We start from the raw sequence: 27,469 nt of genomic DNA, 5'->3' as shown, positions 1-27,469 counted from the left end.
GTGAAGTGTGAGTTGGATTCGCTCCGTTCAATGCTGACGTCCACTTACTCACGTTAAACAGAATCTCACAATCCTCCATTTACTTGATACTGTGATGCAACTGTTCGATGATTGCAATTGGCCGGCTATGAGACTAGTGCGCTGATGGAAAGTAACGGGCACTCACTTTGTGCGCCCCCGCGTACCCACTCGACTATTGTACAATTACACTACTCAGCCGCAACGGCCCTCCCGAGGCACGGCGCACCAGTTCTAGTGGAGAGAGTACGATACGACTACATCGAAAGATGAAGAGAAGGATACATTTACACGGAATATCTCAACTGCAAAGACCATAAACCAATAGATGTGAGATGATGCACATCGAATCTGAAACAACTACATGGCAACCCGAATGACCAGGCGATCCCGCCTTGTGAGAATGCACCAAAATCGCCAGACCTTCAAACCCATGACCAGTGCCATGGCAATTCGCATAAAGGGATAGTTACCGCCGATCCATCATCTCCCAAGCTCGTGCGATCAGGCCGCCGAGGGGCCAAAAGTGTTGCACTTGTACATTCATGGACTACACCGATTTGCGCCAATCGTTGTCCTCGTTTGGCGCCCATTCCAATCACCGCTTATGCAGGTACATGGGAGCCTCAGCGGCAGGGAAGACAAATAATCACAAGGAAAAATGTTCCGCACGAGAGAAGCCGGCCTGTCCTTGCTGCTAGAGAATTTCTTATAACCCTCTTGAGGATTAGAAAATTCTCCTAGTCGCGATAACCTCTCGACACATTTGCATAAGATGAAGAGCATATTCGCGCGTCTCGCACTCTTTGGCGCCAATCTACTCCATCCACGGGGACAGGATGACAACGCGATCCTCGCCGCGAGAGGGTTCGACGATATCAACGAGGAACCATATGATCTGCCGTGGGGTGGAGGCTTCGTGTTTCCGCGCGAATACCCGACGACGGTGCAAGTCGGCGAGACCGCCACCCTGAAATGGAACACCAACTTCACGTCGCATGTCGTCTACATCCATCAGCGACTGGGTAGTAGCCTTAAACTGACAAGTACGCATCTCAATTTACACTCACCCATCCTGCGAACATCTGGTTGCTAATTCTACTCTAGCCGACGCAAAAGGCCAATCCTACAAATGGAAAGTCGCACGCATCACCCAAGAAGACGACCCACATGAACCCTATCTCCTTCGCGTCTACGAGTCTATCGACGGCAAAGCCAACACCAACGGCTTCGCATTCGACAGTCCTAGTTTCTGGTTCGGGGCCGATGGCAAGAACGTCACTATTGTCAAGTCCTCCACGCCTACACCCGAACCCACAGAATTCGAGTCCACCGTCGTCATCACCTCAGTCTTCAAGGTTACCCGTTCCAAATCAAACTCCTCAGCCCCCATTGCGACAACTGGCGCCAGCAACAACTCTTCGTCGACTCCAGCAACCGCGGGTGCAACGACGACAAGGCCTGTGGCATCACCGACCGACAATGACATCTTCACCCAAGCCCCAGCCGCGACGGGTACTCAGGGAACGGGCGAGCCAGGCGCCGGTGTAAGGAGCGCGGCAGCGGGTTTCCTTTCCATCGCGCTGATCCTGCCTGTCGCACTGCTCGTCCTCGTTTAGCGTTCCGTTCTGCATTCTTCGTGCGCTCATCTACTTATTGATCATGATCATCGACATACATTTCAAATGGAGAGGCTCATTCCATGTATCGGTTTTTCAGCATTATTCCCTCGGCGGCGGCTGCAAAAATCTTATTTGTGCGCATATGTCTACAATAGATAAGAAAAGACTGGGTTGCATTTTATGTAACTGTTTATTACACTACCCGTTGATGCCTATGAAGTTCCTTTTCATTGCACAATTGTGTTCCTTCAAGCGTTTTCAAGTCTCTAGAAGTCGAACGTCCATGGCATTCAACCAAGATTGCAGGAAAAGAGATTTGGATCTCGAAACCGTCCATATTGGGAGGTTACATAAGAGTGGCAGTTCACAATTTACTGGAAGAGCAAGAGAGTCAAGGTATTACATTACAGTTCATTTTTTTATAACTCGCCATTCTGATCTTGAGCAAAGCTTATAGTCTTCGAAAAGCCAAACACCCAACAATAACCGCCACCAATAAAGCTTCTAAAAATTCAAAACCAATGAAGACATGCTGTATCATCACCACCCCCCTCAACACTTCCCCACCACCGGCGCCGTCCCATTAAACGGCTCAGTGACATTCCAAACATGCGCAAACGGATCATAAGCCGCATCAACCCACCTCACATACTCCGCGCTGTTCGCCAAATTCTCCTCAACCTCCTTCCCATAGTTCAACCCCACGAAAGCATACGTAGCGTCCATACCCGCAGACACCCCCGAGGACGTCACAATGTTCCCGTCGACGACCCAGCGCGCCTCGCCGACCCAGTTGACCGCTGGTCCGGTCCCCGTCGCCCATTTCCAGGCCCGCTTATTCGTCGTCGCGCGCTTGTTGTCCAGGATGCCGGCGCGGGAAAGGATGGTGGCGCCAGTGCAGATGGACATGATGGATTTGAGGGAGGGGTACATTTCGCGGACGAAGGCGATCTCAGCCGTCATGTCTTGCCGGGTGCCTGCGCCGCCAGGGACGATCAGAACGTCAATTTTCTCGCTGGGGGTCGTCGCGTTGACGTTAGGGTCCGTGACTGGGGCCTGGATGTCCGGGAGGGCTTGGAGCGCGAGTTGCTCGGCGAAAGTGCGCTCGACGACGAGCTGTTGGTCGAAGTCGGTCAGCGCGTTGCCCATCGTGTGGTTCATCTGCGTCTTGACGTGCGTGCTCACGGGCGATAGCACGTTTGCGAGAACGGTGAGGCGCATGGGGAAGGGGTAGAGGAGGCTGAGGCCGTTGAGCACGTCGAGAGGTCCGAAGACGTCCAGAGCTTGGAATCCAGGGAAGAGGAGAATTCCATAGTGGATTGGTTTTGTGCCGTTGGCGTCGAAGAATGGTTTGGTGTCGTTTTCAATGCACGATGCTACCGAGAATATCGAGAAGACAGTTACTGAGACGTAGTTTGAAAATTTCATGTTGGAGATGTATGAAGTTGTAGATCTATGACTTCAACTGTCTCGGTTCGACTGCAGCTGGGTCAGTTAAATAGATCCAGGACGTTTGACAGTATACAGCGCACATCCAACTACCCAACAACAAAACTCCGTTCTGTACACATCATCAACAATTCGCATCTCGTTCGCGCTCCCATGTCTCCCACCCTCGCCCTACGCCCCGTGCGGACAATGCATTCCGCAAGGCTAGCGTGGCATATAAACCCGCTCACCTCATCTACCCAAATTACGAAGCGCGCATTAATCTTACAACAAACTACTTCTTTTCCAACACACGCAGTGTCGATTGGTAGATAAAAACGTGCTCAATGTCACTGTGTATACCGGGTCGCGCAATCGGGCGTTGGCACGTGAGGAGGCGACGAGCAATGTCGGATGCGGAGGGCGTGAAGCGAGATTAAATTTAGATTAAATGCGAAGTGCGGGGGATGAGAGACCGGGGATTTGGGTGGGCTTGGGGGGTGGGAATAAAGGTGGCTTGCATATAGGCTTTTTGTTGAAACTTGGGGGATGAGGTGCGTTATCGTGGAGGCGTATGCGATTCCGGTGGCGGATCACTGTATAGAGTCTGTTATTTTACAATGATGCATGTATTCGAAAAGGGTGCCAAAATTTTAATTCACTGGAAAAATAATGGGAACATCGCATCGATTCCTTTTCGTGCGATGGAACTGGTCAACCTTGGGCAAATTTGGAAGCAGTGAATAGAATGGATTCGACCGGACAGGCGTACTCCAGCCTCTCAAGTCCTAATCCAACAGCTATAGTCAAAGTATCCATGCGCAAAACCTCTTCAAATCCCATAGAACACCCGTACGGATTGTTTGTAGATTGCTGCACAGACACAGGAGCTGGGCGAATATGGAGGTTCACTACAGCCTCTGTCAATCGGACTCTCGGAAGATATTGTAGTCAACAGTGCTAAAGGTAACTTGGGTCGATGTTGACAATATCAACTCGCTATATTACTTTTCTTACAGTGCGGATGTTATGTCTGTGGTCTACTATGACAGCGGACAGCAAGGCGAGTAGAGGGCGTATATCCCGTTTCCCATCTCCGACATAATCCTTAACAACCGACAACGCAAGGCGAAGAACGGTATACAACCGGAGCGGACCGTCGGAGACCCACTTCTTAACTTTATTCATGCAGGGCGGTTGTAACAACAGGGCCGAGGGAAACAATGTTCAAAAAAAGGAATCAATTAGCATCCTTACTCGCAATATGTCATGGAACGAATTCAACACATCACTGAGTAAAAACACAAGGAACCCTAATACCGACTCTAGTTCTGGATTACCATAATTTGAGGTACTGATATATTTTTAAAACTATTTACAGAAAGTTCATTCTGTTGTCCTAAACGTTTCCTAGCAACAAGTATAAAATCATCACTCCGAACCCAATCAACCCCAAAATGCTACAGCCTGCTTTCCCAGTGACTGCTGTCCAACAGTGTTAGCATGGCAACCATCCTGCACCTCCCCCGGCTTCAACAAGAAAGATCCCGGGTAGATAACATTCTGCGTCGTATCCTTCGCCGCCTGTTGCGCCAGAGCATCCGTCGACTCCGGGCCCTTCGGCCCCGCCAACTGGCACGTCTGTCCCGCCTCATACAGCGGCTGACCCGTGATATAAACTGTAGCATTAGGCGCCGCATGCTGGCGAGTATTCGCAATGAGCTGCTTGACCTCGCTGTACGTAGCCCCGTTGGTGAAGATGCAGATCTGCACCCAGACTGCGGTGGGCTTTCCGTACTTGGCGGCTTGTTGGTCGAATAGCTTCCAGGATTGCGAGTTGGTGTTTGTCCAGGACTGTACGACCATCCCGGATGTGCCGTAAGGTCCCCACATGCGTTGGCCTTTGACGGCGACGTAGCCTTGCGCGACGTTTTCGGCCATGGAGCACCCTATGAAGCCCATTGAGTGGGCTGGGTCGGCGGTTTGGGCGGATACAGTTGCTACGCCTGCTGCGGCGAAGGGGAGGATGGAGCTGAAACGCATGATGGAATCGAGGAGGTAGATTCAAGTTTAGACCGTTGATCCTAGTTGGAAATATGTGTTTGTTGTGTTCGATGTCGATTACTCCAATGGTAGAAGAATAGCTTTATATGTTGCTATTGACATACACAGCTCCGGACCAACGGCTTGAACTCATCTGTCTCCGAACAATCTCCGGTTTAGAAGTCATGATGCTAAACATATAATATCAGATAACTTGTAGAGTTGCATGTGGTTCGTCACAGTTAGCAATGGACCTATCTTGTTTGACAATTGCTTGTGGAGGTCCGTAGATCTAGCAAATAGAAGATTGTTATGTGCGGAAACTCAGCAGGCTAATAAGGGGGATGTATGTCATGGTAATATATAAAGACATCGGCAAGGTATAACGGGATCTACGACGCAGATACCGGGTTGTCGGTAGTATAAAGCGGGACTTTTGTAACACAACAAGTGCATCGGTAGAGACTTGCGGGATGTTAGGATTAGATTAATGTTCTGCTGGTCTTTGACATTGCAAAGGCATAATGAGGTTAATGTATTAGAAGTAGAGAATGAGCTTCCTTTATCCTCTTTTGGGGTAACCCATTGGACCCAGACTAGTAGCAACAGAGAGATATTCCGGCGAGCTAGGAAATTCAATCGCTTTTGCAAGTTGACATATCTGAACGTTCGAACTCGCGATCAATAGCACTGCTAGGTCCCCGTTCCTTGTACTGGTGTGTTCAGCCAATCAGAACGTGTGAACAGCATCGTCTACAGCCAATCAGGCTCTTATGCAGCGCCAGCACTCATCACAAAAACTACCCATTATCGATACTCACTTCATTTTAAAATCCCCCGAAGTAGATCTGCAGGGAACTGACATTGTTTCAAGCGACAGCATGGTAGCTGTTGAACCGCGCTAATCCACCGGTATTCGAAACACGACTCATCTCCTATTGCTCCAAGCGCAGTTTGTTTCGCCTAATATAGTCGGGAGAATACAAGTGCGTGCCGCTGTCAAAATATGTCCCCACCCCTTAGTACCTGAACTATGCACTTTGTTGATACAGGTAGATGAAATTGGATCGATTTCACTTGAAATCTTAATGCGAAAATGGGTGTCGCTTGGTGCGAATTGCGAGCTTTGCACTTAGCTACGGATGTACAACCGTAGTAACTTCTTGGATCTTCAAATCAGTTTATCTTTATTTCTACACAGTATACTGCCCTATTTTCTCTCGACGCGCACTGCTACTCAAATAGCAATGACATATGTCCATACAAAATCATACGAGACTAGCCTTTCAATTAAACAGCTCACAATCAGGAGGTTGATTTCTGAGGGGGTGGGGACTTATTTTGACAGCGGGACGGACTTGCATTGCTCCGACTAACGCCTCCAAGAGCCTCCGGTGGGTCCTGTCAAGATCTCGAATTTGTTACCGAGGCGCTCAAAACTTCCGACGTGGCGGTAGCTGCGAAACTTTGAAGTACTGGGGTTGATGAAGCGATTGGGGATGCTGCGCTGCGTCCCGTATATGCGGAAGTCAAGAAGTGTCGTTGTTTCGAAGAAATTTGAGTCTGTCTGACTGCGGGTTGCGTTCATACACATGGCAATGATGTATAAGATGAAGAGGACTCGCATACTAGGTCTCTTGTTGTATCGTCCAACTCACATTCTTTTCTTGCATTCAGCAGCCCGGCCTGTCATTCGTTTGATTCAATTCCATTGTCTCGTCCACTCTTTTCCATTACACTCGTTACCAACATCCATTCATCGCTCACCGTGAAAATGCATTTCCAAACCGCCGCCCTCGCCCTCATCGCCAGCTCCCTGCCCGGAGTATCAGCGCACTACTTCTTCGACAAGCTCGTCGTCAACGGCGAAGCGTCATCCACCTATGTCCGCGCCAACACCCGAGCCGAGAAATACATGCCAACCAAATTCATCAACACCTTCGACAACCTAACACCCCTAAGCACCGACTTCCGCTGCAACCTCGGCGCGACGAACAAAGCTGCGCAGGACACTGCGAATGTGAAGGCCGGTGACTCGCTGGCCATGGTGTTGGGCGTTGGTGCGACGATGAAGCATCCTGGCCCCGCGCAGGTGTACATGTCGAAAGCGCCCAGCACTGTGGCTGCGTACGAGGGAGATGGAGAGTGGTTTAAGATTCACCAAGAGACGATTTGTAACCCGGACGGGGATATTAGGACTGATGCGTGGTGTACTTGGGATAAAGACCGCGTGTCATTCGAAATTCCTGCTGGGATTGAGGATGGCGAGTATCTTGTTCGTACTGAGCATATTGGTAAGTCTTCGTAGCCTCGCCCCTTCTCAAATGTTTCACCAGAATCTAACGTTGTGTTTCCTAGGTCTTCACGGCGCTCATGCCGGCGAAGCGGAGTTCTACTACGCCTGCGCCCAAGTCAGCGTTTCCGGTGGCGGAAGCCTGGTTCCTAAGGATACGGTCAAGATTCCAGGCGTGTACGCTCAGAGCGATCCGGAGGTCAACTTCAGCATCTGGGGTACTAATAAAGCATATCCCGAACAAGGTCCTGGGCCTGTGGTGTTCTCTGGTAGCCTTGCTCCTGATACGACTCCTACGAACGAGAACACTCCTTCTAGCACTCCTACTAGTGAGAGCACTCCTTCTAGCACTCCCACCAGCACTCCTACCGGCGAGACCGCTCCAATCAACGAGAGCACTCCCACCACTCCTACCAACGGACAGCACTCCTGCCGCGCGCCTACCCGCCGTCACGCTCGCGACATGAAGGTCTAAAACCCGGGACCAAGCTCGTCATTCCAGTATCCGTTTGCCCAGAATTCTCTCGGGCAATTACCGACGCCGACCATGTGGATACAGCGTTTGCTTTTCTGCGGTTGGGTTGCGAGATGCTCCTCTTTTCCTGTATATATTTGGCTGGGCCAGAATTAGTTACTTTACTTTCTGTGAGATATTGTACTGTCTGCGTCTGCTGCAGTACTTTGTCTATATTATTGATTGAATTATACAAGTTTGATTCTCTCTTGGAGAGGTCCAAAAGGATCGTGTGTATGTGCCTAGCGCTGTTTTATAGTGTAGTGTGAATGTTATGTATCTGCGTCTATATTCATTGGTTCAGTATATGCCTTGCTAGTTAGCACTTGTACCTTTTATATATACTTAGGTATGCGGTACACTTTTGAACACCTACGAACAAGTATCCGAACAAGATAATGGGGAGCTTTTCAATGCGAAGGTAGAGTTCCAGTAAACACGACACACTACCCCACAGCCTACCCCACGACATCGTATTCGAACAAACCAAATTGCGCCGTTTGAAAGTGCTCGACTTGAGTAACTGGACGCTAGGTAATGGGCAGGGAGATTTGATAGTTATGAGCTAATAGTGGATAATGCTGAATCGTGATTGGCATGGCGAAAAAGTGTCGGAGCTCCACATAAAACCTTCCCATTTCAGGAGCCGCAGCCCCCCGCTTCTTCCCCATAGTGGTAACTTTTCGCGGAAGATGACGCCAAATCAGAAGCAAATTCGAAATTGGCTGCATCTCGGAACGTCTGCCATAGACTTGAAATCATTGTGTGCGGAATTTGATGCTGGTCGAATGGCGGGAGACGGGCTTAGACTGGGGTAGAACAAGGGTACCATGCGTTTGCGGAGAAATCGTGCAATTCCCCACGTTTCGATGAATAAAATAGACAAAACCTTAGGTTAATCCTCGTCACCGGACTGGTGGGACTTGGAATTAACGGTGTTAGCGCGCAATTGCATGCTTCGACCTCTTGACACATAAATAGCGAGCGACGGAACCAGCGGTGAAGTTGAATTATGCTGTAGTCCATCCCAACTCCTCAATCTTGAATCTGTTATCTCGCCTTAGACCGGAGATAAGAAGCCGTCCATTGAAATTGAAGCCCCCACCTTAAAATCCCCCAAAAAGCAAACAGACCGAAGTCGGACGCTTTCCGAAAGATGAGTGGCAGTGTCCGGGTACTGTCGGCATCCGTTCCGAGTTTCTCACCTTCGCATGCACAGTTTCTGAATCTTGTCTCCTCCTCTTCCCACAAACCCACCATGTCCGAAAAGACTAGGGAGACAGATGTCTTTTACGATTTGAGAAAGGCCTCATTCCCAGCCGACCTTAATGCGGTCCGGACGCTATTCACCGAATACACATCAACGCTCGGAATCGACCTTTCATATCAGAATTATCAGGACGAGCTTGCGAATCTCCCGGGAAAATACGATGCCTCTAGCAGTGGGACTATTATCCTCTGCTTCATGAGCCCCACGTCGAATTGCATGTCTGAATGTATTGTCGGATGCGCTGCCGTTCGTGCATTCCCAAGCCGGCCAAGTGCATGCGAATTGAAACGATTCTATCTGGTGCCCGAAGCCCGAGGATGCGGCTTGGGGCGGAAGCTGCTGGAGCAAGTGGTTACAGACGCAAAAGCCCTAGGATATAAAGAAATTCTCCTCGACACATTGGCACATATGGGCGCGGCGAGAGGCATGTATAGGAGCTTTGGGTTCGAAGAAGTGGAGAAGTACTACGATACCCCGATTGAGGGGACGATTTTTATGAAGCTGGACTTGGAAGACAAGTCGGAACTGATCGAATCAAACAAAAATTTGGTCGCCTGAATGACTGATGAAAAGGAAAATTGAAGGTCAAAACCAGTTGACGTTGTGGTTTACTTAATGTGATGCTTTCAATTGACAGCAACCGGAATAGCGCCGAATGCTCCCTCACGGTCGATGACGTAGATCAGAAGGCAGGTCCCAGTGCAACTCTCGTGATAAATTTGATGCCATAGCGACGATGCTATGAAAATCTTGACAAATAAAACAACGCTTTGTAGACAGAGAATGGGAGAAATGGAAAACCGAATGTGGGAAATTGGAAACCTTGGCAGGTACACGTCATGTGAGTTCGTGGACGCGAATCCCTGTCGCGATGACATCTTCCATTTCAGCCCAGCGCGTTTCGTCTCCCTCACATATCTCGCTTTGTACATCTTCTTTGCCACCACACACCCCTGAGAAGCTTTTCTGCTCAGGCAAATTTTGGATTTATTACACTCTTCTCTGAGGCGAATTCTTAACCTCTATGACTGCATCTACTTCGACTACCGGCGTAGATTCCGCCTCACAGAAATCTACCCCTGCCTCTTCCCCTCCTCCGACCGACATGGATGTTGACGATGGTGTTTCCAAAGAACTGCAGGCGGAGGAGGACAGAATGCGGGCGTTGCGCGAGAAAGAAGATGCAAAACGCGATGCAAAGCTAGAAAAAGAGCGACAGGAGGATTTGGAGAGTGGCAAACAGCTGCTGGACAAGAAGTTCCAGCAATTGGAGTTTCTAATGAACAAGAGCAAGGTATGCCGCATGACCATGCTTTCAATACCGAATTATCATCTTGGGATGTTGCATACTGACTGTTTCGCCCATTGTAGCTCTACGCCAATGTCATGCTTGCGCAAATGCAGCAACAAGAGGACGAGGACAAAGCACGCGACGAAAAGACACACGGCCAATCATCAAAACGCGAAAAGGATGCAGAGCAGGCTGCTTCTGAATCGCAACGACGTGCTACGCGCAATTCGGCAGCGGCCCGCGGACAAACAGATAAAGAGAATGTAGTGCCACAAAAGAAAGGCCGCGGCAGGCCGAAGAAGACAGAAACCAAAGGAGGAAAAATATCAGACTTTTTCAAAAAGGAGGAACTTCAGCAAAAGGTGGAGGAGTCCGATAAGAAAGAAGAGGACACTGTTAAGACGGGCGACATTGGTATACAAGATCTGAAATCTGCACGGCAACCGAGGCTTGTAACCGGTGGAACGATGCGGTCCTACCAGCTCGAAGGTCTTGAGTGGATGCTTTCTCTCTACAACAACGGCATCAATGGCATACTCGCAGATGAGATGGGACTCGGCAAAACTATTCAGACCATTTCGCTCCTGGCCCATCTTTGGGAGAAACAGTCATATGGGCCTTTCCTCATCGCCGCACCACTGAGTACCACCAGCAATTGGGTGGCAGAGTTCAAAAAGTGGACACCCAGTCTTCCCGTGGTGCTCTATCACGGCGATAAGAAAGAGCGGGAGAAGATCCGACGAACAAAATTCAAAAACCCCGGGACCGAGCAATTCCCCATCGTGGTGACGAGCTACGAAATCTGCATGAACGACAGGAAGTTCTTGACGGGTTTTGGCTGGCAATTCATCATCATTGACGAAGGTCATCGCATAAAGAATCTCGACTGCCGTCTAATTCGCGAATTGCAACAGTACAGATCCGCTAATCGTTTGCTCATTACGGGCACGCCACTTCAGAACAATCTGATAGAACTCTGGTCACTTCTGCACTTCCTCTTACCAACAGTCTTCGATAAGCTGTCCACTTTTGAGAGCTGGTTTGACTTTTCTGGTCTCAAAGACAAGGCCAGCTACGAGCAGCTGCTCTCGGAGGAGAGGCAGCAATATCTTGTCAAATCTCTTCACGCTGTTCTCAAACCTTTCCTCTTACGTCGGGTCAAGACTGATGTTGAGAGTTTGATGCCAAAAAAGCGAGAGTATGTCCTCTATGCGCCACTCACACCAATGCAACGCGAGCTTTATCAAGCTATTCTGGACGGCACCAGTCGTTCATATCTGGAGGAAAAGGCAATCGAGAGGCTCAGCGTCGGCCTCGCCAGTGGGGCTGCTACTCCTCTAAGCATCCGGAGCAACAATGGGAGCCGTAAGCGGAAGCCATTGGCAAGCGGCACTAGCACACCAAACAAAAGTGCAAAGACGTCAAGGGAAGGCACACCCGCATCTATCGCGTCTCGTCGTAGCCGCACACGGAAGAACTACGAGGAAGTCAGTGACAGACAATATTTTGCGGAGCTGGAGCAAGAGAGTGAACTCGAAGCCGAAGAGGAGCTTGATTCTGAAGCAGAGGAGGAAAAGGTCAGAGCCGCCACCTTTGAGATCGCAAAACGGCAACTCCTACAAAAGAAGCTGGGCAATCCGATAATGCAGCTCCGGCTCTGTTGTAACTCGCCTTACAACTTCTTCAACCCTTTCATTACAGCCGAAACTTCAGGCACAGAGACCTTTGCATCCGAGACTGAACCTGATGAAACTCTCGTCAGTACCTCCGGCAAGATGCTACTCCTCGATTCACTACTCCCAGAACTTCTCTCCCGTGGTCACAAAGTCCTCATATTCTCTCAGTTCACCACCACCCTCGATCTGATCGGACAATACCTCGCTCTCCGCTCCCATCCCTATGCCCGCATCGACGGCTCTGTTGCTCAATCAGACCGTCAAGAGCAAATCCTATCCTTCAACAAGTCCTCGACCTCCAAGTCCGCGAAAAACGTCTTCATCCTGTCCACCCGCGCCGGCGGCCAAGGCATCAACCTCGCCTCCGCGGACACCGTCATTCTCTTCGACTCCGACTGGAACCCGCAGCAAGACCTCCAAGCCATGGACCGCGCCCACCGCATCGGCCAGACCCGAAACGTCATCGTATACCGCTTCGCCACGCGCAACACCGTCGAACAAAAACTCCTCGAATCCGCCGAAGCAAAACGCCGCCTCGAAAAACTCGTGATCCGCAAAGGCGGCGTACGCAACGACCGAGGCGGCCGCGGCAAGCAGCTCGACAAAGAGCACGAAGTCGACGAGCTCCAGAAACTGCTCCGAAAGAGCGACGGCGAAGCTTTCGACGTCAAGGATTCGGACGGAGGGAAGAGCGTGCTGGGTAAGAAGGAGATCGAGATCTTATTGGACAGGACGGACGAGGCGTACGAGAGGGCGGAGAAGGGCCTCGATGTCGGCGGCGAGGACCAGGTTTTCCAGGCCGTGGGGAAGAGGGACGAGGGTGCACTCATGGAAGGTCTACGTGCTTGACTCACAACACAGAGGCGTCTTATATCCCATGTTTATCTGTTTATTTTTCTGATGTGCGTTCTAGCGATTTGCATTTTGGTATCATCGAATACATATAATCCTTCGATCACGTTTCCTCATTCTTCACGCATGCACGCTTTGATTCGATGACTGTCACGACACCCACCTACCCCCTAAACCTCCCAACCCACACCTCAATGTACGCACATTACCTTCCCCTCCTCCACTACGAAAGAAGGCGGTCCAGCATGCAGTATACCACCGGAGGCTGCAGCTCTCCACAACCTGGTAAGACACTCATGCACCCTTCGCCTTCGACCTCGTGGTCCGGCACTGCGTGCTTTACTCACACACCATAATGTCCACCGTCTCCTCATCTAGAGACGCGTACCCGCTGTTTACTCTTGCTTCAAAGCAACGCTCTGTTCAAGATCCTCGATGTACAAGACCTTACTTACTTGCCTCTTTACGAAGGGTAAGCGAATTGTGGGAAGGAATTGAATGGACAGACTTGAAATGGGGGTTGGTAGGTTGACGTATGTCACAGTAACGGCGAGGTGTGTAGGGATTAAAAAAAGTGATGGCCATGGAGTAGTGTGGTGCATATGTACACCTTGGTCTGTCACTGGTCACTGTAGGAGGTGGAGGGATTGGGCTTAGAATGTTAGGGGAAGGGAGGTTTGTTGGGTGAGGTGAGCTGAAGCATGGCATTTACAGATAATCATAGGTTTCTAGATGTTTTGGGCATTATCCAATTAAACATATTCCTTAAGTTGGGGTATAGACAAGAAAGGGTAGAGTCTGGAGCCGTTTGATATTGATACACGAACGTATTACTATTTCAGTATAGCATTGGGAAGTTCACCTGAAGTTAACGACCAGCACGAAATAAACAGTAATGAAATACGTGAAGCATTTTGGCCTCTCTTACTTTATTTTGGACTATGCATTCTTTAGCAGTAGATTTATTTTAGGAGAAGGTCGCTTCGCCAGTGCGGGCTCATTACCATTCTCACGTGTCACCACTCCCCACACCGTCACAACCTCGTTCCTGCATCCTCACCCCTCCACCCCAAACCCCATCCCAATATCGTCCCCCAGACTTTCGGCTTTACTATCCGTCATCTCGATATCGCTGTAAGGTCACGCTTTCAGTCATCCCAAGCCGAGCGCAGCAATATCGGCCTGGTCTCGGCAACTTGAATTTAGCCTTTTTTGCTGGAAAGACTTCCCTTCCAGCGACGAAAGCAAATGAAGGGTTGATTTCGAGAGAAGGTTCGATACATGAACGGCCAAGAGATAACAGGGTGCCCCACCTGGTCGTCGGGATAATGTGGGAGGGGGTTTTGGCTTTACGCGCACACATGTTGGCGTAGTAAGAGTGTATATGTGGGTGGATGGCATAAGGGTCGCGCGAGGGAGGTGATCGTCCCGTCGAGGATCGACGTTCTATTCTCTTTCAAAACGTGGGCGGTCGATCGCATCAAAATGGAAATTCGAAAAGAAGTTTCCTGTTCCTGACTTTTGCATTCGCTATGGGAATGTTCAACCACGGCTCCGATGTCATTCCACATGCGGCTCCTGCGTGCACCACCACCACAAATGCCCCACGTTCGCTATCAATCCAGCAAGCTCGCACCGATGTGTATATTAACACGACCCTGCACACTCTCCCGCTTCCATCTGTGTGCAAAGTCCAAAACGGAAATACACATTACGCAAATAATTCCGGCTTGGAACCAATTAATTATGCCGAGAGTCCGTGGAGCTATGGGAATGTAGCTCACGCGTCTCTCGCGTATCCGGTCTGGTCATGGTCGAGGCAGGCGAACGAATGGGGTGAGTGAAGAGAAAGAGGTGTAGATATGTATCTTTATTGAGCTATTCTTGTCACTTATATAATTCGACGTGGGCGTCGGCTTCTGAGGGTGACTTATCCGGCGAGCCTTTTTCATTAAATGCGACGCGTCCGCTGTTGCTCTATCTTAATTGTACCCGAGCTGCCTAGCTTCCATCCTGTCCCTCTACAAGTAAAAGGTCCGAGAAGTAACGTTGAGCTATGAAGTTGACTAGCTTTGCCTTCGCGGCTTGTTTGAGCTTTTCGGGAGTCTCGGCGTCGGTGAATGGAATTTTCGGAGCTGGAATTGGAAGCAGAAGCTCTGAAGTGTTGGGAGAGGTTCGCCGTTCCGGGCATGAGGTGTTTGAAAAACGCAACAATACCACGCCAATTGCAAGCCTTTTGACGCGTTTCCTTGACAGAAGACAGCAGGAAGGTCGATGTGGAGCAGAGTATGGAGGGCAGCGATGCTCTAACAACCAATGCTGTAGGCTATCACCTGCCCTTTGCACACTCCTGGAGAAAGTGACTGACACCACTTCATAGGCTCAGGATATGGCTACTGCGGTAACGAATTCGAATTCTGCGGCGAGATCGTAGGATGTCAGCCTCAATATGGAAGATGCGGCGACGCACCACCTCAACCACCATCATCCAGCGCACCACCACCCAGCTCAACACCACCGCCTCCACCATCCTCCTCGTCAGTAGTACCACCAAGCTCAACCGTCGTCCCTCCATCAAGCACCTCAGTCCTCCCCCCTCTCCCATCAGGAACCCTCATCTCCTCCAACGGCCAATGCGGAAACTCGACTACCTGCGCCGGCTCCCCCTTCGGAAACTGCTGCTCTGAATGGTACTTCTGCGGTAACTCCGCCGCGTACTGCGGTACGGGCTGCCGCTCTGGCTTCGGCACCTGCGGCGGCGTGCAGCCTCCAGTATCTTCCTCAGCACCTCCTTCATCGACCCCAGCACCACCCTCTTCAACTCCCGCACCCCCATCCTCCACTCCACGTCCTCCGTCTTCAACGCCCATTCCACCACCCTCGAGCACATCTTCCGCACGCCCCACGCCAACTATCCCCGTTAGCACGAACGGCCAGTGCGGCAACGGCGTATCGTGTCTAGGGTCCGTGTACGGCGACTGCTGCTCAGATTACTTCTGGTGCGGGAACCAGAATGACTATTGTAGTATCAATTATGGATGCCGGCCGGAATTCGGGAGGTGCAACACTCCGGGGTCTTGAGTAGGGATGAGGAGAGGAAAGAGAAGGACATGATGGTGAAGGGGGTGAAATGATAGGGAGAGTAGAAGAGGGCGTGTATATAGTGTGAGGTTACTTGTTCATAGAGGAAAATGTCAAGATTGTTGATGTCAGTCAGACGAGTATGTCAATCATATGTTCTCATATTGAAACTAAGAAATGGTCTTAAAATAATCTCTGTTTTGCTATGTGTTTACTACCCCAAACAAGACACCCCTAAACTTTCAATCGTACCGTAGTCTAAAAAAACTATTAAATGATTTTCTCAAATATCAAGAGCTGCCCATGCTATCAAGTGTACAATTGTATTTTGTGACATCTCCAATGCAACGAATGCTGAATCGGACTTAACCTAAGAAAGCAGAATCAATGCTTCTGATTGGCCAATTCATCCGTCCCTTGCTAAGCCTCTAGTAACAGCGCCGAGAACTCTGACTTTTGCTGCCTACCTCGTTTGAGTAGGTCGCATGTACCTAAAATCATTGACTTTATAACATGTGTAAAATTAGGACGTTTTTAATTTCATCCGTTAATATTTGCTGAACTGGTGCGCGTTGATTTTTAGTTGAGAACCTGTAGGAGACAAACTAGGCTTACATGTGCCAGTTGCACAGATGAGGGGAAAGGCAACTTGGAATGTCATATGACGACTGTGTGTATCGTCACAGTCTTACAGGTCACATTGAATTATTGTCCAATGTTACCGAATCTCTGATCGACAAATAAATCCACGAACTCGCGACATGGATGGTGTATCTGTACTTCGATCGGCGAGGGAGCCAAGATCAGCTATGGAACATCAAGAGGTTCGAGTATTCTACCGATTATAACCTACAAGACCAATTATGCAGGAATGTGGAAGTATTCTAAACCATCATTGGAGGATTGCTCTTCTAAAGATACGCAAACTCCTGACCATAGAAAGTTGGGGATTGATGCTCAACGTCAAAAAGAGTGACATGCTCGTCCAAAGGCCAAGAAAGCCGGTGCCGTAACCCGCTCACGTGCCTCCACTTTTCTTCACCTGCCAAGGGCATCGTTTCCTACGTAATCCTTGACCTTGTTGAGAATTCTGTGTGTTATAAGACCGTCATTGTCCCCAATAGATTCTTCCTACTGTTACCATCATCGATTTTTGCAACTCAGCTCCATTCTCACATCTTCCGAAGCTTATCATCGAGCCTCGCGTCCTCAGCCTTGCCAAAGTTACTATCTCGACCACTCAACCACTAACACTTTCACCACCCGCCAATCGTGGCTTGATTCTGGAGGAGTCTGTCCAATACCCCGTGCTGAAGTCCTCTATGTCTACCTACATCAACACTACTGCTCAATTCGTCCACACTGGGACGAGAATCAGAAGATATCTATATCGTTAACTACATAATTATCAACAACATCTGGGAAACAACCCACAGGAAAAGATCTTCTACCAATACCACATCCAATTTGGAATTCGAAACATTCACGAATCACTTGATATTCACTACAACTCATGGGCAAAAACAAAGCCATAACCCCCCACGAGGGCCACGTGAGCGGGCAGTCCAACAAACCCTTATCGCTGCCCGCCCACAGCCTGACTCTCGCCCAAGTAGTGGACGAATTGAGCACCGATACATGGCACGGACTGGACACTTCCGAAGCAAAACGGCGCCTCGACGAACATGGCGCCAACGACCTTGGAGAAACGAAAGGAGTCTCCGTCGTCAAGATTCTGATCGCCCAGGTCGCCAACGCAATGACCCTCGTTCTGATCCTCGCTATGGCCGTCAGTTTTGGTATCAGGTCTTGGATCGAAGGTGGGGTTGTGACGTTCGTGATTCTGCTTAACATCGTTGTAGGGTTCTTTCAGGAATGGTCGGCCGAGAAGACTATGGATTCGCTGCGGTCTTTGAGCTCGCCGACTGCAAAGGTGATAAGAGATGGCAAACAGTCGACCATTCCGTCTCTTGAAGTCGTCCCTGGCGACGTTATTGAGATCAAGACAGGTGATACAATTCCCGCGGATATCAGGTTAGTGCATTTCTCCGAGCAATAATGATTTTCCCGATCCTCTAACATGAAGTTTTAGAGTTTTCGAGGCTGTAAATTTCGAAACAGATGAAGCTCTTTTGACCGGAGAATCTTTACCCGTTCGCAAGAATGAAGAAGCTACTTTTCCCGAAAAGACTGGACCAGGAGATAGAATCAACGTCGCATACAGTTCATCAAACGTGACCAAAGGCCGTGCCAAAGGCGTGGTTTTCGCTACTGGTGTCTACACGGAGATCGGAGCCATCGCTTCTCAACTTCGCGAGACAGAATCGAAAGTTCGACCGGTCAAGAACCGTGGCCCTAGCGGCCATGCCAAACCACACCGTTACCTCGAAGCCTACACGTTGACCTTCACTGACGCGATAGGACGGTTCCTGGGTTTGAACGTTGGCACCCCGTTGCAGAAGAAGCTATCGAAACTCGCCATTCTCCTGTTTGGAATTGCTGTGCTCTGTGCCATTATAGTTTTGGCTGCGAACGAGTTCAGCTCTCGTCAAGAGGTCGTTATCTACGCAGTAGCTACCGGGTTGTCAATGATTCCAGCCAGCCTTGTTGTTGTACTTACAATTACTATGGCAGCCGGCACAAAGAGCATGGAAAAGCGCAACGTGCTCGTGCGAAATCTCAAATCGCTGGAGGCACTTGGCGGCGTCACTGATATCTGCTCCGACAAGACGGGCACCCTTACTCAAGGAAAGATGATTGCTCGTGGTGCGTGGTTGCCTGGTGTTGGGACATATACTATTGAGAATTCGACTGCACCTCAGGATCCAACAGCCGGTGATGTTCGGTTCAGTTCTGCAGAGCCTCGAAGGATGCAACTCAAAACTGGTGGTTCTGCCTGCGGTGACATCGTAGACTCGGAGAAACTTCATTCCCGTCCGGATGTCGCTTTACAACATTTCCTCAACGTTGCCTGTTTGGCAAATATCGCTGCTGTGAAGAAGAACAACGAAGGCGCCTGGGAAGCCCATGGAGACCCCACCGAAATTGCCATCCAGGTCTTCGCAGCCAGATTCGGCATGGATCGTAGTCGTCTTACCAAGGGAGGTGAGGCCGAATGGGAAGACCTGGTTGAACTACCTTTCGATTCTACTGTCAAGAAGATGTCTGTCATTATGCGTCACTCGAGCGGCAATCTTATAGCCCTCACCAAAGGCGCTGTCGAACGCGTGATCGCGAGCTGTTCTTCCGTGTCCAAAGTTGGCTTAGGGGATGAGTTGGAAGACATGACTGACGACTTCTGCGAAGAGATCTTGCGTAATATGGAAGCGCTCGCTAGCTTGGGACTCCGTGTACTTGCCCTAGCCAGCCGTCCTTACGAAGGACAAGTCGAAAAAGGAGCAGACGTTGATCGCCAATCTGTCGAATCCGGTCTCATTTTCCGCGGACTCATAGGCCTCTACGATCCTCCACGACCAGAATCCTCCCCTGCCGTCCGACAATGCCACGAAGCCGGGATCGAAGTTCACATGCTCACTGGCGATCATCCAGAGACAGCCAAAGCGATTGCTGTGGAGGTAGGCATCCTACCATCTGCCGAGCGTATGAAGCGAATCTCTGCCGACGTTGCGAAAGCCCTCATCATGACAGCTGGAGAGTTCGACAGCCTGACCGACGATGAAGTTGACAAGCTGCCTGTCCTCCCGCTTGTCATCGCTCGCTGTGCGCCCAGCACCAAGGTTCGCATGATCGAAGCCCTTCATCGCCGCGGCCGCTTCTGCGCAATGACTGGTGACGGTGTGAATGATTCTCCCTCCCTCAAGCGGGCAGACGTCGGCATCGCAATGGGCCAAGCAGGATCCGACGTCGCCAAAGAAGCATCCGACATTGTTCTCACCGACGACAACTTCGCCTCGATTCTCGCCGCCGTAGAGGAAGGGCGTCGAATCTTCGACAACATCCAAAAGTTCGTCCTTCACGTCCTCGCCGAAAACGTCGCGCAAGCCGGCACCCTCCTCGTCGGCCTTGCCTTCAAAGACAACACCGGTCTCTCCGTCTTCCCGCTCGCCCCCGTCCAAGTCGTCTGGATCATCATGGCCACATCTGGAATGCCAGACATGGGCCTCGGCTTCGAACGCGCGGTCCCCGACATCCTGCACCGACCCCCCGTATCCCTCAAAACCGGCATCTTCACCCTCGAATTCCTCGTCGACATGGTCGTCTACGGCCTCTGGATCACCCTCCTCTGCCTCTCCAGCTTCACCCTCGTCGTCTACGGCTTCGGCGACGGCGAGCTCGGGTCCGGCTGCAACGAAACCTACTCCTCCTCCTGCCATCTCGTCTTCCGCGCCCGCGCCACCACATTCGCGTGTCTCACATGGTTCGCGCTCTTCCTCGCCTGGGAAATGATAGATATGCGTCGCTCCTTCTTCCGCATGCAGCCCGACTCCACCAAATACTTCACGCAGTGGATCATCGACATTTGGCGGAATAGGTTCCTGTTCTGGGCCGTGGTCGTCGGGTTCGTGACGTTGTTTCCCCTCGTCTATATTCCGGTCGTTAACACGACGGTGTTTAAGCACGCGCCGATTACGTGGGAGTGGGGGATTGTGTTTGTGAGTGCGGGACTGTTTTTCGCGGGTGTTGAGGCGTGGAAGTGGGCGAAGAGGGTGTATTTCCGGAGGCAGGAGAAGATGCAAAGAGGTGCTAGACACGAGGATATGGATGTAGAGGATCGTGTTTTTGGTCGCTACTATACCGACGACTCGAGTGTAACGAATGAGGAGAAGGTATAAGTTGTCGAGGACGGAGTGGCGTTACAGGGGAAGCAGGAGTAAGAGTGAGAGAGAGGAAGAGTGTGAGTTGACTGCGGAGGAAACAGATTGCCATCACCAAAATTGTCCTTGTCTTTTGTCATTGTAAGAGGTGGTCTCTGCCCCTCGTCCACTCATTTTGTCGTATATAGTATGTTTAGTCGTTCCTTACACATAAAATCCCCCAAAAAAAACATTGCTGCGTTTTAGAACCAAACTGTCATTGTATGACAATTGATCATGTGTCTATGGAAATTTAGTTTGCCAAATTAATTGGGGACAATTAGCAGGTGAACGAGATACTGTCTTCCCTTTGTCTGCTGAGAATAACATCGTATTTGTAGATCATCAGCTCTGCGTGTCGTCTCAACTGCCCACAACCACTAACATCCAACACGCACACCCCACCCCACCAAACCCCCCCTGCGGATACCCCAAGAATCTCCAGCCTTGAATATCCGAACACGAGGTCATGCTTCCCTCAAAATTTCAGATTTAGCTGCAAGCGTGAGTCGTGATACTCCAGTTGGACATTTCATGATGGTTGATTGGAATCTATGTCGGCCCGACATGACGTGGGAGAACGTCGGGAGAGCGGGGGACATCTCCACCGGACCACGTATACGGGAACGGGGAATAAGGTATTGTGGGGACGGATCGGATGTCCTGATATAGATGCAAAATATATATATAAGGTACACAGTAGTATATAGTCAGGTATCCAGATCAATTTTTCCTCCAGCTAGAACTTTGGATGGTTGTCTGCTTGACCGACTGATTCCTTTTTCCCCTTTCACACGTTTTTCGGCACTACGTCACGGAATAAGAGTTGATACATAATGGCGGCCTCGAAAGAATGGGCGAAGATGCTGCGGGGCGAATTGTACTGGGCTGGAGATCCGGAGTTGCAGAAGAATAGGACGAGGTGTAAGAAGGCATGTGAAGCATTCAATGCGGCGGGGGATGCGTCGAGGAGGAGGAAGGTTGAGCTTTGGAGAGAGTGAGTTAGGATTATACTTTTCATTTACGGTACTTTGGTGTTGGAAAAGAGAAGTCATTCGAAGTTACACATCCGTACATCGCCTCCAAGGAATTGCTTTGAAAGCCTCTGAAACGATAGCTAATTCATCAATCCTTCACAAAGCATAATCCAAGACGCCCGTCCCCTCCCACCAGTAAACCCCGACCCCGAAGCCGACGAAGCCCTCTTCGATTCCACCGACCCCTACGTCGACGGCCCCATCTCCGTCGACCACGGCCAGAACTTCAAAGTCGGCAGCGGCTCTTTCATAAACTTCGGAATGATCGTCCTCGACACATGTCTTATCACCATTGGCGAGCGCGTTTTATTCGGACCCGACGTACGACTCTACGGGGCGACACATCCTTTGGATCCAGCCGTGCGAGAGGGATTGAAGGGGCCAGAGGGTGGAAAGGAGATTCATATCGAGGATGATGTGTGGATTTGCGGGAGTGTGATTGTGAATGCGGGGGTGAGGATTGGGAAGGGGAGTACGGTTGGGGCGGGGTCGGTTGTTACGAGGGTAAGTTGCCGTTATGGTTTTCTTTCCGTTTCTTCAGAATGTGATGGCTAAAATTGTTATGATATAGGATGTGCCGCCCTTTTGCTTCGCGGCTGGGAATCCGGCGAGGATTATCAGACGAATCGAGTCGGCTATGAATCCTGAAAGTACCAAAGCAGATGCCGCCAGCTAGATTCGCGAGATGAAGGGAGCATTAAAGAGCGCCGGATATTCGAAGATTCGCTTGGATACTCATGATTTACGACGAAGTTGCTTTACGCATCTAATAGATTTCTTCCTGGGGCATAAGAGCCGGCCACGAGGTATTAGAACGTCGTTGACGGGGTACAGGCGAACTTAAGACGCAGCCATCTATGAATAAGAATTCCTTGAATGAAGTACCAGCTGCTAATATCAGCTAAAAGTGTTGTTTAGTTAGCAATGCAATGAGATTAAGTGGGAAATGGAATTTTACCGACCGGAATGCGAATCATTTTGTCAGTAGTAAGTCTCTGTAACTATATGTACGTTCCTTCTGATTTATGTGGTAAGTGATAACGCAGCTAAACAGCGTAGTTTCCAAGTTTCTTGAAATGATGTTAAAAATTAGTGCGTGATTTGAAGGTGAACAAGGTTATTTGGACATGTACGGAAAGACGATACTAGAGGATGGAGTCTGTGATGAGCGCGCTCAAGATCACTAGTTCTCCTTGATATGAATGGGTAACTCTGTATCTACTCGTGACAAAACACGGAACGGAGTAACAATTGCAATGGCAAGTGAGTTACGCCGTGTCACCTCTTCTTCCGACAATGTCGTACCAAAGCATTCACCCCGCCCGACATTGCTTGGCAAATGGAACAATCATAGTCCTCTGACCACAGCCCGTCCGACCCTCCACATATTTCTACTCAACGGCTTTGAAAGACCCTCCGTGATCCGTGATCCGACTTTAGGAATCGAGCAATTCCCCCCGGGTGTCCACGCTAGAAATTGACGGGGCGACGGTAGCTTCGTCGGCTACAAATCTACGCGAAAGCCAGACCACTAAGATTGGACGAAACAAACGATCGACATGAATCGCGATGATGACGTCCTTTGTGCGCGCATCAACCCCAGCTCCCGATCGCAGCTCTCGCCAGCAATTCTCGATCCATGTTCTGGGCGCAGCACGTAGCCACAGACGTGGGAAAGCCCAGCAAAACCCATGCCGTCTATTTGTGTCGTGCTTCTATGGTGTTTTCTCGCTCGATAGGTTGGACTAATCCTGTTTCGGCTCATTGCGCGCTGGAGTACAATTTTGCTGCTTTCTATGACGGGTGTCGCGTGGTGATGGGATTTAGTGAGTGCTTGCCATAGGGTGCAATGTGGACATCAGTTGATGGCTAAAATGAATTCTGGAAAGGCGGGTGCGAATTGGGAAGCATAGTGCGCTGGAGTGTAGAAGTGACGATTGTGATATATCGCTGGATCTGTGTATACTCTGTACATACATATATAAAAGCGTAGGACGATGGCAAGGCGGTATCGAGGATCTGTTCAATCATTCAGAAGTCTTTCTCTGTGTAACTTCAATCTCTCCAAACCTTAACTTACCCCATTTGTCTCATTTTATCCAAACTTCTCATCCACTTTCCTGCCACCGCACGTTAACAGACGATCATCATCATGGGCGCCCTTGAACCTACCACCAAACAGCCAAAGGGCTTCAAAGCCTTCTGTAGAAGGATATATACCACGCTTGGCTTCCAGAAAGGATACAACTTTGTGCTGTGGTTTACTCTCGCAGGGGCACTGTTTGGCTGTACGTGAATCGAGTCTCAGCACCATCAACATTTCTACATAGTATCGATTCTACAAATACTGATAGTAGCTCTTCCGTTATAGTCTCCATTGCCCGCCTCGCCTATCTGAACTTCAATCAAAACCTCTGTCCCGCAACTTCTGCACCCGGCAACAGCGCTGCCCCTGGAGAATGCTACTACTACAAAACATTCACCCAGTACAAGGTTGGAATCATGCTCCACCTCGCTGGAGTCCTCCCCGCCGGAATTATCGCCTTCTTCCAATTCATCCCCATCATCCGCCATAAAGCTATCCTCGTCCACCGAATCATGGGATACATCGCTCTTCTACTATTCGTTGCAGGCACTATCGGCGCATTCATGATCGCTAGACACTCCTTCGGTGGCGGCCTCGACACCCAAGCCTTCATCGGCGTCGTCGCAATCGCCACACTAGGCTCCTTCGCCATGGCCATCATCAATATCAAACGTCTTCAAATCGAGCAGCACCGCGCCTGGATGCTTCGAGGCTGGGTCTACGTTCGTCCTCCCTTCCCCTCTCCCCTCTCCCTAACTAACACTCCCACCCTCAGGCCGGCGGAATCATAACATCTCGCATCATAATGATCATAACCGCCTCAATCATCTCCTCCACCCACGCCTACCACGCCGTCTGGCCCTGCGCCAAAATCGCACACACCCTCCCCGCCAGCACCGCCCTCCTGACCGCCTACCCCGCCTGCGCCTCTTACCTCGACGGCTCGAATCCAAACCAGGTCGCAATCGTCGCCGCGGACATGACCGCCGGGTCTCCTGTCACGGCGGGCGCGGCGCTCAACATCGGGTTCGGAATGGCGCTTTGGGTCGCTGGTGCTATTCATGCGGTCGGCGTTGAGATTTATGTATGTACTCCATTCTCCTCTTTTTGTTCTGGACCAGAGTTAACATATACACAGCTCCATCTCACTCCCAAGGAATCACAGCGCCTCCGCCAGGTCAGCTACCAACGACAACTCGAAGCTGGGATGAGGAAGCCTGGGTCTGCGGGCTTGACGGCGGACCGCGTGGGCGATGCGCCGCCGTTTGTGCCGGAGGTTGAGGACGGGGATAAGCTGACGAAGGATGTTAGCAGTAGGTCTGCTTCTGAGTCTGAGTGATAGAGAAAGGATGGGAGGGAATGTGGTGTTTTGGTTGGTTATTGGGAGCAAGCGTTTCTATTCTTTATTTTTTTTAGAGATGATTATGCTGTTATTTGGTATCATTGGGAGTTGGTTTGATGGCTATGCATAATTGGGCGTCCTTTTAGTGTTTGGGATGGCAGTTGCCCGGAAAACATATACCAATTTTATACGACATACCTCATTTGAGAGCTCATGAAATGAGATGAAACATTTGGTAACATCGTCGGAGCTATTTGGAATCTGTAGACCGGCTGCTTGTGTTCGAATTGATGGCGGTACAATGAGGCCAATGTCCTTGTTGGGCAGTGCGGGTAGATACCTAGGTAGGTATATACGCACTCGAATTTGCATGGTGTTGATGAGTGAACCATCTAGGGGGAACTTGAAATCCGGGGTAAAATGCGGGGTTACGCTAAGCAGGTAGTAATGAATGCGGAGGATTTGCTCACCAGTCGTTTGTTTAGTATATTTTTAGGATTGGGCGTAGAATAGTACTGGAGCATTCTTTGGTGGTCTGGCTTATCAATTGAATTGGTGTATGTACGAGTGACCTTTATAGACATGTTGCCAGATCAACGTTGATCAGAGTAGGAGTTTCCCTTACGACTTCTTGTCTGCCTCAATGAAGTCCTGAATAGTCTGCTCCAATCCAATATCCTCGTGGAATCCTAAACTCTTAGCTCTCGACGTGTCGTACCTCGCCGGCCAGCTGAGCACAATCCTCTGCACAGTCGCATCCCTCTTCTCCTTTACAAGCGCCCTCGTCTCCTTACCAGCAACCTTCTCCAGCGCATCCAAGATCTCTCGACTACTCGCCGTATATCCCGGAAGCAGGATATTCCTAAAGTGGCCCAGCTTTTCCGCCTCGACGTCCTTCGCGTGCACCAAGTTGCGCGCGAGGGTCTTAGGAGACGAAAGCCAGATCCCGATGTCGGGATCGACGGGGAGTTCGCTCTCCTGACCATGGACGGGCTCCCTGACGATGCCGGACACGAATGACGACGCAGCAGCGGTGGGAGCACCGGCCCTCACGAAGATGGTGGGGAGACGTACTGCTCGTCCGTCGATGAAACCACGGCGGGAGTAGTCATTGACCAGGAACTCGATCATGAGCTTTTGGGTGCCGTAGGAGCTTTCAGGCATGGGAACGACGTCTGTTTCCGTCGCGACGTTCTCGACTGCAGCTCTGCCGAACACGGCGCAAGATGAGGTGAAGACGACCTTGGTGCCGGGCTTCTTCAGGCGGATGGTGTCTAGCAATTGCCGGACGCTGTCGAAGTTGACCTTATAGCCCAATTCGAGGTTGGCCTCCGCGCCGCTGGACATGATGCCATGGAGGATGTAGACGGCGTCAGGAGAGGTCGCTATGAGCGATTCACATGCTGAGGGATCCGTAAGGTCGGCTGCGATGCTCTTGACATTGCTGGATCCGGTGGGGTTTGGAGGTGCTTGGACATCTGCGAGGACCAGATGTTCATTGGCATTCCTCTGGATCAATTCCTTTGCGAGGGTTTGGCCGACGAAGCCACCGGCGCCTGTTATTACAATCGTCATGGTGAGTACAGTTGTTCAATGTTTTGTTTATGACTGATTGAACTCACAACAAGCCGAAGTACCCCTCTTGAATGACAAGACATTGTACCGAGAGGTTCGGAAAGAATGCCGAAGGAGCTAGAGAGCTCCATCGTTCTTGTGAGGGGTTAAATCACGATTCACCCCTCAATTGACTTTATCACGTGACCGAGCAATTCCATCGATAAAAGAAGACTCCCCAACAACGATAATGAGTGCATCAGAACCTCAACGCCGTCCGGAGAGCCCCATCAAATCGGGTCTCTTGTAGTCCGGTTTTCTAGAACGTGGCTCACTACGCCCATATCCGTCGTATCACCTCAAAACCACCAATGGGGACATGCACTTGTCTCCTTACAGAAATACAGTCCGAGCAACGTGCCCGATATAGTACATGTCTTACTGCCTACTAGAAAATCTCCATTGATATGAAATTATCTTGCATAGATGGCTTATAGATGGGGGAATCAACGTCATAAGACTACTACAGATTCAGATGTCCTGGTCCG

At 50.3% G+C, this 27,469-nt stretch overlaps 10 protein-coding genes across 10 annotated transcripts; 7 read left to right on the top strand and 3 right to left on the bottom strand.

Moving 5' to 3' along the window:
* Positions 1 to 793: 793 nt before the first annotated feature.
* On the top strand, positions 794 to 1,637 carry BU24DRAFT_410063 (uncharacterized protein; the record flags this gene model as incomplete). The annotated part of the gene is made up of 2 exons (XM_033525961.1): positions 794 to 1,064; positions 1,126 to 1,637. 2 exons carry the CDS (start codon positions 794 to 796, stop codon positions 1,635 to 1,637), a joined length of 783 nt encoding a protein of 260 aa, XP_033382648.1.
* A 278-nt stretch (positions 1,638 to 1,915) lies between these two features.
* Positions 1,916 to 3,243, bottom strand: BU24DRAFT_212848 (class I glutamine amidotransferase-like protein). Its single transcript, XM_033521960.1, has one exon. The coding sequence runs from the start codon at positions 3,066 to 3,068 to the stop codon at positions 2,193 to 2,195; it is 876 nt and encodes a 291-aa protein (XP_033382647.1). The 5' UTR covers positions 3,069 to 3,243; the 3' UTR covers positions 1,916 to 2,192.
* Positions 3,244 to 4,514: 1,271 nt separating this feature from the next.
* Positions 4,515 to 5,149, bottom strand: BU24DRAFT_481737 (uncharacterized protein; the record flags this gene model as incomplete). The annotated part of the gene is made up of 1 exon (XM_033533196.1): positions 4,515 to 5,149. Exon 1 carries the CDS (start codon positions 5,109 to 5,111, stop codon positions 4,515 to 4,517), a length of 597 nt encoding a protein of 198 aa, XP_033382646.1. The 5' UTR covers positions 5,112 to 5,149.
* A 1,449-nt stretch (positions 5,150 to 6,598) lies between these two features.
* On the top strand, positions 6,599 to 8,050 carry BU24DRAFT_492967 (lytic polysaccharide monooxygenase). The gene is made up of 2 exons (XM_033533929.1): positions 6,599 to 7,405; positions 7,470 to 8,050. The coding sequence occupies exons 1-2, from the start codon at positions 6,886 to 6,888 to the stop codon at positions 7,877 to 7,879; spliced, it is 930 nt and encodes a 309-aa protein (XP_033382645.1). The 5' UTR covers positions 6,599 to 6,885; the 3' UTR covers positions 7,880 to 8,050.
* A 1,038-nt stretch (positions 8,051 to 9,088) lies between these two features.
* Positions 9,089 to 9,948, top strand: BU24DRAFT_423297 (acyl-CoA N-acyltransferase). The gene has a single exon (XM_033528213.1). It carries the CDS (start codon positions 9,177 to 9,179, stop codon positions 9,744 to 9,746), a length of 570 nt encoding a protein of 189 aa, XP_033382644.1. The 5' UTR covers positions 9,089 to 9,176; the 3' UTR covers positions 9,747 to 9,948.
* A 170-nt stretch (positions 9,949 to 10,118) lies between these two features.
* BU24DRAFT_451392 (ISWI chromatin-remodeling complex ATPase ISW2) lies at positions 10,119 to 13,064 on the top strand. The gene is made up of 2 exons (XM_033531100.1): positions 10,119 to 10,482; positions 10,560 to 13,064. Exons 1-2 carry the CDS (start codon positions 10,213 to 10,215, stop codon positions 13,002 to 13,004), a joined length of 2,715 nt encoding a protein of 904 aa, XP_033382643.1. The 5' UTR covers positions 10,119 to 10,212; the 3' UTR covers positions 13,005 to 13,064.
* A 1,999-nt stretch (positions 13,065 to 15,063) lies between these two features.
* Positions 15,064 to 16,088, top strand: BU24DRAFT_463101 (carbohydrate-binding module family 18 protein; the record flags this gene model as incomplete). The annotated part of the gene is made up of 2 exons (XM_033532081.1): positions 15,064 to 15,328; positions 15,388 to 16,088. 2 exons carry the CDS (start codon positions 15,064 to 15,066, stop codon positions 16,086 to 16,088), a joined length of 966 nt encoding a protein of 321 aa, XP_033382642.1.
* A 1,087-nt stretch (positions 16,089 to 17,175) lies between these two features.
* BU24DRAFT_451391 (potassium/sodium eff) lies at positions 17,176 to 21,103 on the top strand. The gene is made up of 2 exons (XM_033531099.1): positions 17,176 to 18,122; positions 18,181 to 21,103. The coding sequence occupies exons 1-2, from the start codon at positions 17,602 to 17,604 to the stop codon at positions 20,879 to 20,881; spliced, it is 3,222 nt and encodes a 1,073-aa protein (XP_033382641.1). The 5' UTR covers positions 17,176 to 17,601; the 3' UTR covers positions 20,882 to 21,103.
* Positions 21,104 to 24,091: 2,988 nt separating this feature from the next.
* On the top strand, positions 24,092 to 25,863 carry BU24DRAFT_481733 (uncharacterized protein; the record flags this gene model as incomplete). The annotated part of the gene is made up of 5 exons (XM_033533195.1): positions 24,092 to 24,227; positions 24,311 to 24,747; positions 24,801 to 25,109; positions 25,164 to 25,338; positions 25,442 to 25,863. The coding sequence occupies 5 exons, from the start codon at positions 24,092 to 24,094 to the stop codon at positions 25,495 to 25,497; spliced, it is 1,113 nt and encodes a 370-aa protein (XP_033382640.1). The 3' UTR covers positions 25,498 to 25,863.
* Positions 25,791 to 27,051, bottom strand: BU24DRAFT_423291 (NAD-dependent epimerase/dehydratase-like protein). Its single transcript, XM_033528212.1, has one exon. The coding sequence runs from the start codon at positions 26,940 to 26,942 to the stop codon at positions 25,989 to 25,991; it is 954 nt and encodes a 317-aa protein (XP_033382639.1). The 5' UTR covers positions 26,943 to 27,051; the 3' UTR covers positions 25,791 to 25,988.
* Between the last annotated feature and the right edge of the window lie 418 nt (positions 27,052 to 27,469).

Source organism: Aaosphaeria arxii (genome assembly GCF_010015735.1).
Source record: "Aaosphaeria arxii CBS 175.79 unplaced genomic scaffold BU24scaffold_5, whole genome shotgun sequence".
In the NCBI taxonomy this organism is placed as follows: Eukaryota; Fungi; Ascomycota; class Dothideomycetes; order Pleosporales; genus Aaosphaeria; species Aaosphaeria arxii.
Note: the sequence above shows the minus strand (reverse complement) of the source record. Positions and strands in the feature narration are given on the sequence as shown.

Excerpts from the sequence above, each read along its gene's own strand:
- BU24DRAFT_212848 (XM_033521960.1), bottom strand. The coding sequence starts at position 3,068 with ATGAAATTTTCAAACTACGTCTCAGTAACTGTCTTCTCGATATTCTCG.
- BU24DRAFT_492967 (XM_033533929.1), top strand. The coding sequence starts at position 6,886 with ATGCATTTCCAAACCGCCGCCCTCGCCCTCATCGCCAGCTCCCTGCCC. Across the intron at positions 7,406-7,469 it reads TGTTCGTACTGAGCATATTG|GTCTTCACGGCGCTCATGCC; the intron begins GTAAGTCTTCGT and ends TGTGTTTCCTAG.
- BU24DRAFT_423297 (XM_033528213.1), top strand. The coding sequence starts at position 9,177 with ATGTCCGAAAAGACTAGGGAGACAGATGTCTTTTACGATTTGAGAAAG.
- BU24DRAFT_451392 (XM_033531100.1), top strand. The coding sequence starts at position 10,213 with ATGACTGCATCTACTTCGACTACCGGCGTAGATTCCGCCTCACAGAAA. Across the intron at positions 10,483-10,559 it reads TTCTAATGAACAAGAGCAAG|CTCTACGCCAATGTCATGCT; the intron begins GTATGCCGCATG and ends CGCCCATTGTAG.
- BU24DRAFT_451391 (XM_033531099.1), top strand. The coding sequence starts at position 17,602 with ATGGGCAAAAACAAAGCCATAACCCCCCACGAGGGCCACGTGAGCGGG. Across the intron at positions 18,123-18,180 it reads ACAATTCCCGCGGATATCAG|AGTTTTCGAGGCTGTAAATT; the intron begins GTTAGTGCATTT and ends ATGAAGTTTTAG.
- BU24DRAFT_423291 (XM_033528212.1), bottom strand. The coding sequence starts at position 26,942 with ATGACGATTGTAATAACAGGCGCCGGTGGCTTCGTCGGCCAAACCCTC.